Consider the following 9,166-nt stretch of genomic DNA (forward strand, 5'->3'; position numbering starts at 1 on the left):
GTGTGTGGTGTGACCATGGTTCAAATGATGGTAGGTGATGATGATGATGACTTATAAGCAAGTACGCAGAGCAAGGTAAACATGGCTCATACTTAAAGCTAAGAGCATAGATTCTCCAAGGGCTGTGCAGCTGCCCAACCCCCAACAACAAAAGTTGCGAAGCTACACGGCTCCTTCCCGTTTCTCTTTTTTTTTTTTTTTCAAAAAAGATAGATGTTCTTTTTCAAAAAAAAAACCCCCAAAAAACAAAAACAAAAAAAGAGCAAATTCGAACTTCAGAAGCTGGCTAGGTCTTTTGGGATCTGAGGGATAGTAATTCAGCAACACAAACGTAGATCCATGGCTGTGGACAGGTCATATCCCACTTCCACCACAGAACAAAAGGGCGTGTCCGCGCCCGAACCCCCAAAAACAAAAGATCCGAAGCTACACGGCTCCTTCCCGTTTCTCTTTTTTTTTTTTTTTCAAAAAAGATAGATGTTCTTTTTCAAAAAAAAAACCCCCAAAAAACAAAAACAAAAAAAGAGCAAATTCGAACTTCAGAAGCTGGCTAGGTCTTTTGGGATCTGAGGGATAGTAATTCAGCAACACAAACGTAGATCCATGGCTGTGGACAGGTCATATCCCACTTCCACCACAGAACAAGAAAATGCCCCACAAGCAACAATTTCCACTAAACGCTGTGAAAACCTTGGTGAGGGCTGTGTCGCTCGCTCAGATTTTGCCAGGGGCACTTGTGGTTCAAGGTACACTTAAGTCTCAAAGCTAATGTCTCTATAGGGTGAGTGGCAGGCATAGGGGCGGAGCTTGAGGAGTTTGGGGCTAGGGCTGGGGGTGGGGGGCTGCTCAAGAGGCAACTCCAAATGGCACATTTTGACCTAAAGGGGCCAATTTTTCCCAAATGCTGAGCCAGGAGGCTCCCCACTTTGGGAAGAGCAATTGGGATCAACCTCAGTATCAAGTGTACATCCAGGATAGGCCAAAACCTCTCGGATCCCAGGATGAGACCGAGTCCCCATCAGATCCTATTCTCCGGGTCAGGAAGCGTTTTGGTATACACCCCTCGTTCCTAATTCTGTGTTTTAGAGCTAGAGAGGACCTTGGTGGCTTGGATGTTCAAACCCCTCCCTCGAGAGAGGGGTAAGGGGGTGGCCCAGGGTTGGGAAGAGGGACTCGCCAAGGGTCACACAGCGAGTTAGTGGCAGGGCTGGGTCAAGGGCCCAACCTCTGCCCCTTGGTCTGCAGCCAACCCAGGGGCTCTCTCTACCTGACACACAGCCACTACACACTGCAAAGTCACAAATAAATCGGTAAGATCTAAGGGTTGCGGTGTGAGACTGGATGTGAGTGTGAGTCGAGGTGGCTCGCGTGAGGAACGAAAGAGTTTAGCCCTTTTCACAGTGAGTGGTCACGCACAACTCTTATGGTTTCACAAGGACCCTGTGGTGGCAACACCTCCCCCGGCTGGGAGAGGGTCATCAGCACCGAGCCCTGGTTCTGTTACCTTGTTTTTTTTTGGTCTTTTTGATATTTTGAGAATAAATATTTAGAGTTTAGAATAACATACTTATCTCTTTAACTCATTCAGAGATGAAATTCTTATTATTATTTGTAATCATGCATTAATAAAGAGAAAGGGGATTCTTTTAGCATCTTGTCACACAGCAACACAAAGACAGTATAGGTAAGCGTAGCGTTCACTAGTTTCCACACAAAAGATAGCAAGCTCCACCACAAAAATGAGCACAGACCGCATATAGTGAGCTCTGCGGAACCCCGAGAATACAGAGGGGCCTGGGGGGACGCTGCTTAGATCTCCTCGTCGCCAGCCTCCTTGCTGAAGGTGGTCATGTCGATCTTCTCCGGGAAGATGATGTTGACCGCCAGCTCCTCGCCGCTGTTGTACTGAAGCAGCAGATTCTTCTTCTTCCGCACCATGTGGTTGTAGCGCAGGTTGGACACCCAGGCCTCGCACTTGTTGAGGAAGACGATGGCCACGGTGCCCAGCACCACCAGACTGGTGAGCACGCCCAGGATGGTGAAGCAGATGGCCTGACCCTCGGTGAGGAGAGGGGTGCTCTTGTTGAGCTCTTTCATGGACACCTTCAGGATGCGGTGCTCCGGCTGCTGCACCGGCAGCTCGTGCACCCCGGGGGTCAGGCGGTAGGTGAGCCCGTAGCCACTGGGCAGGTGGGTGACCTGCACCGGGCTGGCCCCGCGCTTCTTGGCGCACGTGGGGCCCGTGAACGGGGGCTTGCACAGACACTCGTAGCTCACCTGAGAGTGCTGCAGGCAGGTGCCCCCGTTTAGGCACGGGCCGCCGGCGCAGGTGCTCACCGGGCGGCTGCAGGTCTTGTCCACGAACCCGGCTGGGCAGCGGCAGCGGAAGTCGCCCCCGATGTCGGTGCAGACACCGTCGTTCTCGCACGGGTTGGGGGTGCAGCTGTTGGCCACGATCTCGCAGAAATTGCCTGAGAAGCCAGGGGGGCACAGGCAGGAGGCATGGGAGGCCCGGCCCTCGTCGTCCACGCAGGTACCTCCGTACTGGCAGGGGGACCTGCAACACAACGGGCACGGTAAAGGGGCCCTCGGGGGCCGGGCGGGACTGGGCTGTGGGGGCAGGGGGCGGAGACGGAGCGCCTCTCTCTGCACCTTCCACAGGACCTGGCCAAAGGGCAGTGCTTAGGTCAGGCCAGGAAGGGATGCAGTGCCAGCCAGGGAGGCACCTGGGTCTGGGTCCCCCGGCTGCGAGGGCTCATGGGCTGTCCAAGGGTCGGGGGGCACACCTCACCCTGTCATGATGCCAACCTGGAGCAGACCTGACCTCCCATGTCAGGAAGCCCAGGACCTCTCCCACCTCTTATTCATCTCTCCGGCCTGAAGAGCACTGAAGGACAGTCACTAGACAGTGGGGGAAACTGAGGTTGGGAGAGGCGTTATTGGTGGTGGCCCAAGCTTGGAGCAAGATCCTTCCCCCAGCTCCATCCCTGGGCTGCTGAGGCAGAATCAAGGGATGAAAAGGGTAAAAGGGAGCCTTCCCTCCAGCTCTCTGGGACTCTCCTGGGTTCTGCTCTTGTGGCTCTAGCTAGCATCCCCTACCCCACCCCCACCCCTTATTATTTTTATTTCTGGCAGAGTGGGCCCCCGCTAGCTATTGTGAAGGAAACCCTTGGGGATTCTCAGTGAAAGAAATCTGGGGTTGGGGTTGTGTCTCTGCTGGTAATAGTCCTCCATTCACCCAAGTGCAGCTTGCAAACCAGAGCCCTTTGCTCAAAGCGGAGCACATGGAGTATTTAATGTAAGTACTTTTAAACGAGCGAGCCCTTTGTCATCTGATAAATGGCAAAACTCCAGAGAAAGAAAAGCCCCCACCCCACCCCAAGCACAAGGAATAAGCATTGAGACTGCAGGGCAGCTGGACTCTGAGGGAGCCTGGAGGACCTGGGGCTCTATTTTGACACACTGGTTCAAGTCTGTTACAGAGAAGAGCTAAACAGTTGCAAGGTCTCGCCCTGTGTTCTTCCACTCTCTATGTCAGTAAGCAGCAACAGAGTTCAGTGGTCACCCCCCTCGGATGCTCCCTTCTGAATACGGGTCTTTAGACCCCCACAGTCTCTGAGATTCCTGGATTCTCTCTACAACCAAGAAGACCTGGGCAAAGTGAACTTATTCAGGAAAGACACCCCCCCCATCTCTCCTGGCCCCTCTCTGTAGCCCACTCAAAGGTGAGAACTAGCAGAGCTGTTGGAAAGTGCTGTCTTGGACAGGAGTCGCAGAGCCCTCTCCCCACCAAGGCTAGCCAAAGCTAGTGTCCCCTACCACACCCCCAATCTCCTGACATCCCGGAAAATCCAATTGTGGTGCCCTCAACAGCTCCCTACAATATGGTAAATGGGTTTCATGGCCTGGCCCTGCTGCACTCTGATCTCTTATTGTGTTGCCTTTTGGAAAACTGTGCACCTCAGCTCTTCCGTCCCTGTCCCAGTCTAGTGTCATTCACGGACATAAGGGTGTGGCAACACTAGGGGAATATGAAATCACCTTCAGGACCATTTGTAATTGGGGAAGCGACACATTCCTCCATAACGCCCTGTGGAGCATGTGGTCTCCTGGAGCACTTACTTCCTCAGGTCCTACAGGGTTAGGCTGAAAGGGTCTTTAGGGGGGGCTCAGGCAGGACCCACAGAGTGAGGAAGTATATTTACCCGTTGACCGCGCAGGGCCCAGCCTTGTGCTGGCAGTCCTTTCCAGAGTATCCAGGGGCGCAGGAGCACTCGTACTGGCCCTTCTCCAGGTCCACGCAGGTACCATTGTTGGCGCAGGGGGTTGAGGTGCAAGCCCGGACATCTGGGAAACAAAGAAAACCAGCATTTAGTTTTCCCTTCCAGAAACCAGTGTGACAGGGACCTCAAATGGCAGGGTTTCTAGTAAGAGGGCACAAGACCTCAAGTAAAGAAAGTGAGGAAAGCTCAGTGACCTTCACCTCCCCCAAACAGTGAGCCAGTTGAGATTCCTTAAGAAATCTCTTCCTTCAGACCCAGCGTCCCACATTTAGGGAAGGGGGTCTTTGCCACCTGGGAGCTGGTACAACCAGACACTTGGGGAGAAAAAACAGCTCTTAACACTTTTCCATCAAAGACCCCCATGGGAGTCTAATTTATCCCAGCACTGCCTCCCCACCCTGTGGTCCTTCTGTTTGCAAGTTCTGAACTAAAGGGGCCCAAGGATAAAAAGACTGCCGATTTTGAAGGCAGCAAAATTAGAACAATTGAGTGCTCGCCTGTTCACACAGGGTTCCATGAACTTCTATTTCCACTGTCTTTTAACACCTCCTGTCAGGCTCACTTCATTATTGGGGCTCAGAAAGCCAAGGATGAGCTAAACAAAGGGACCTGGAGCAGGGATCTCTGACTCTGGAGACCTCAGCTTCCCAGCTGGGCCAGGAACCGACCCTTTGTGGCTACTCCAGCCTGCTGTCCCCCAGGGTTCAGTGCCTCTCCGCTGCCTTGGTTTCCTACCATATAGAAGGAAAAGCGCTCCTTGGGGAGCCCCGTGTGTTTGTTTTTAAAAATATGTATATATATATATATGTGTGTGTGTGTGTGTGTGTGTGTGTGTGTGTGTGTGTATTAGAAAGCAAGGCAGCCTGGGGGAAGGGGTTCCTTATGCTAAAGGCACATGTGAGATTTTTTTTCTCCTCTTTTAAAGAGCCTTGTGCCCTGGTGGTTGGGAGACCACCGTTCATCAACATGGAAAGGCACCATGTTAGTGGACTCTCTGCGGGAGCCGGCATGGTGCAAGGAGACATAAAGAGGATTTATCTTTCCCGGATAGCGCCAGCAAAACACTAGTGCGCCACCGAGCCTCCTCAGTCAGCTCTGGATTCTCTGACCCTGCTCTCCTGTCACTAGGAATCTTGAATTTAAGCTAAAGATGTGGTGACCACCCCCGAACCTGTCCCTGCATCTCGCCCAAATGCCAGTCCTCCTGAGCCTCCAACCCCAAGACGGGTGAATCAGCTGCTTCAAAGAGAGGGCTGGGGTGGGGGGACGGGGCGGGGGAGGGGGACAGCAGCTGTGGCCATGCAGGCCATTACCCAGGGGCTATTTCCCCCTGAGACACCCCAACTCTCCAGCTATTTCCACCCACGCAGCCTTTGTGGACCTGATGGAGAGGGGATATGCAGAGGGACCTGTGAGGGAGGATTCTGTCTAGAAAATTCAAGAGGCTGTTCTGGGTTCAGATACCTAGAAGGGTGGGGTCCTGAGTAAAAGTCTAACCCTGATCCCCACCAGTGGCTTTTCTGGCATCCCCTAAACAGCTCAAAGCAGCAAGGGCTGCTGCATCTACAAGGGGCTGCGGAGCTGTGACCAGAGCATGCGTCAGCTGCAGACAAAACCTTCCCCCACCCACCATGCCACCACCTAGGAGGGGTCCTGAGACAATTTGGGATCCTTTTGCTTCTCTGGTCCTCAGTGTCCCTATTTGTCACTGCTATTGGGGAGAAAGGTCTGGGGAAGCACACTATCTGCCTTCCTGTGGAGAAATCACCCCCCCCACCTTCCAACACACACCTTATACCCCAGGACTTCAGTTAGTCTGGACTTTGGGAACAGGTTTTGCAAATGAGAATGGATTCCCACAACAATGCAGCTCTCAATTTACAAAGATTGCATAAATTAATAAAATCAACAGAACCTTAACCCCTTTTCAGCCTCCCCCCACTGCCAGCCTCTTGCCACACCTGAACTCCTGAGCCTTGCTGACTTGTGATCCTGACTCAGCCCCTGCCACTCAGCATTGACTCCTGCCCCCACACTTGTTTATTGGCTGTCTTGCTTTTCTTGACGCTTGAGTCCTGAGAAACAGCCCCCCTGCCCCCCCCACCCCACTTCTCCATCTATGTGCCCCAGTGACCTGCACAGGTTGCCTGGGTCTGTGGTCCAGCAGTAGTTTCCAGTGTGCTGTGTGTTTATTTTGTGACTCTTTATCTGACAGGCAACTTCCCAGACCCCCATGTCTGGGTGCAGGCAGCATCCAGGGGAACAAAACAGAGTCCCTACATTTGAGGAGTTATTTGGGCCCAGCAGGAAGTATACATACATACAGATCCCTACAATAGAGAGCCTTGGACATTCTGGAGTAAGGCTGAAGGAGAGGGGAGAGAAGGGAGCTGGCAACTGGGAGGACAGGGAACAGGGGTGAGGTGGGGGACCAAGGCCAGTGCCCACCTATGTCACAGAGTTTCCCGTCCCAGCCATCCTTGCAAGTGCACTGCCAGGGCTCTTCGCAGAGTCCATTGACGCAGCCAGGAATGGTCATGCACTGGTCACACAGGGGACCCTCCCAGCCGGGCTGGCACCTGTGGGGCAAAGGGAAGAAATGGGAACATATGAGGGGAGCAAGGGCCAAGAGGGGGCTTGGGCTGCCTTCTGCAGAACTGAGATCCCTTGGTGGTCATTGAGCAGTGCCAGGCCAGTGGCTTCCAGGGGCAAACACCAGTCACCTGAAAGGAGGTGCTGAGGGGCAGAAACAGGAGGGTCCCCAGAGCCGAGAAGAACTGTATTTGACGCAGTGGCCCGCAACGGTCACACCATGTTAGAGACTCTCCTCCTGCCCCCCCTTTCTGTTTCCTCCTCCCCCCTCCACCAGTTTTCTGCAGAAGCAAGAAAGCTGTGACGCAGTTTTGTGGCAGAGCCCCTGCCTTCACCTAGGCTCCAAGACTCCCCAGGACCCTGCTGTGGCCCCTCAAGGGGCCTGTTCCATTACCTGCAGACATTGTCATCCTCACAGAATCCATTTTGGGGGTCACAGGGTGGGAAACATTCAGCCCCTGAGAAAAAAGAAAGGTTACACAATTCACCCCACAAGACCTGGGGAACACTACAAAGCCCATCTCTCAGCTGGCCCCCTGCCCTCAACCAGGAGGGAGCCAAAGACCCTCTTGGGTCCTACCAGCCTGGCACACAGTAGGTACTGCTCCTCTGTAGATGGCTGTGACTCAACCTACCCAGGAAAACAGAGCTGCGTGTTCCTAGCTACAGGGTGAGCACTGTGTACCCCTTGTTCCTAAGTGCAAAGCAAACACATCTTTTCCCCTAAAGAAAACAGAAGCCCCCACGACCCCCTAAAATGGGAATGTGGGACAGTGGAGGGGCAGCTTTTGACCCCTGGGCAGTCAAGCCCTTGCTTTTGCAGAGCAGAGGGTGAGGGGAGTGGATTTTAAGGTCCTGGGAAAACCCAGATATGTCCACCTGGTTGACCCACAGGTAAAGTGGCTAGATTTCCACCCCCTAAGGTTAATCCCAGTTGAACCAGGCATCCAAGACCTAGCTCCCCATTTCTCCTAACCCACACTGGTCACATTAAGAAACTACGCAACGTTTTATTCTGCAGAGCTTCTGAGATTCCGTCGCAGCTAAGAGATTCTGACACTAATAGGCACCTACTGTATGCATTTATTCAACCAGCTCTTGAGCTGTCCAGACACCCCCCCCAACCACTGGCGCAGTGGGGGCGGAGGGCGCTGCGGGAAGGGGGCAACTCTCTCGCTGCCAGAGACAGATGGCCGCTGCAGACACGAGTGTCGCAGCCCCTCACCTAGAGAAACGCAACACGCAGGAGGGGCTCCAGCGGTGGTCCTGTTGGAAACTGGGGGCTACGGCGGCAAAGTCCCTCCCCAATGGCACCTGAGACCCGTTCCCAAGCACATATGCAAGGGCACCCCCAAAGTTGCACCCAGAACGTTTTTTTTTTAATGGAAGACCTCCAGCGTCACCTCCTTTTTCATACCTCCTCCATCCGCGCAACGACACCCCTCCGAACGCCACTTCTGCGGGGCGGGAAGGGGCTGGGGTCTCCCACCTCCCGCGACTCCTGGGACCCCCGGGACCAGGCTTGGCACGCAAGGGTGGTGCGAGGAGGGCGAGGCGGGCACAGCGCGGGGCTTAGGGTTAGGCGGGACGGGCGGGAGTTGGGGCACTCGGGACAGGACGCGCGGGGGACCGGCGGGGCATCGCAGGCTTCCCCAGGGGGGGCGCGAGCCAGGCCGCCGGGGGTCTCACCATAAGTGCTGTGGCCGAAAGCCAGCAGGAGCCAGAGGACGCGCAGGAGGGCTCCGGTCGCGGTCATCTCGGGGTGGCCGGGGTCGGGGTCCCGGGAGCTGCGGCGGTGCGGAAGCGGATCCCGGCGCCCCGCTGGGCTTCTGGTTGCGAACGCTGAAGGGGGCGCGGGCGCGGGGCGAGGGGAAAGCCAGGGCTGCACCGGGCTGCGCGCTGCTCTCCGCCGCCTCCGAGGAGCTGCCGCTGCGCAGCGCGCGCCGCCTTTTCGTACTGTCTCCCCCCCCCTCCGCGGCCCCCGCCCCCGCCCCCGCCCTGCGCTCACGGGGCCGGCGCCGGCCAGTCCCGGTGACCCACCCCCTCGCGGAGCCACCCCCCACCGCTGCCGCGCCCGGAAGCCCGCTCGCGCACACGGGCGCACTCTTGGCTGGACGGGTACCTGCGCACGATGGGCACGCGGTCCCAGCACAGAGCAGCACGCGGTGCTGGCGCAGGCCCGCTTAGCGGGAGTCGCAGGAATCGAGCCAGGCCGGGCGGCACACCCCAGGCGAAAACAACGGCAGGCACTCGGAATACAGAAGTGCGCGCAGACAGCACAGAAAGACACT

General features: G+C 55.5%; 1 protein-coding gene across 3 annotated transcripts; it reads right to left on the bottom strand.

Moving 5' to 3' along the window:
• Positions 1–518: 518 nt before the first annotated feature.
• Positions 519–8,805, bottom strand: Dlk1 (delta like non-canonical Notch ligand 1). Of its 3 annotated transcripts, none has more exons than XM_029559924.1 (6): positions 8,565–8,805; positions 7,270–7,333; positions 6,732–6,862; positions 4,206–4,347; positions 2,278–2,557; positions 519–2,052 (listed from the first exon to the last, which is right to left on the bottom strand). In XM_029559924.1, the coding sequence occupies exons 1-6, from the start codon at positions 8,629–8,631 to the stop codon at positions 1,810–1,812; spliced, it is 927 nt and encodes a 308-aa protein (XP_029415784.1). In that variant the 5' UTR covers positions 8,632–8,805; the 3' UTR covers positions 519–1,809. The 3 variants fall into 3 exon arrangements, with proteins under 3 accessions (XP_029415784.1, XP_029415783.1, XP_008823832.1); XM_029559923.1 differs by having other exon boundaries at positions 519–2,058; XM_008825610.3 differs by having other exon boundaries at positions 1,581–2,557.
• Positions 8,806–9,166: the final 361 nt, after the last annotated feature.

The sequence above is a fragment of the Nannospalax galili genome, unplaced genomic scaffold (assembly GCF_000622305.1).
Source record: "Nannospalax galili isolate Female #2095 unplaced genomic scaffold, S.galili_v1.0 scaffold188, whole genome shotgun sequence".
Taxonomy (NCBI): domain Eukaryota; kingdom Metazoa; phylum Chordata; class Mammalia; order Rodentia; family Spalacidae; genus Nannospalax; species Nannospalax galili.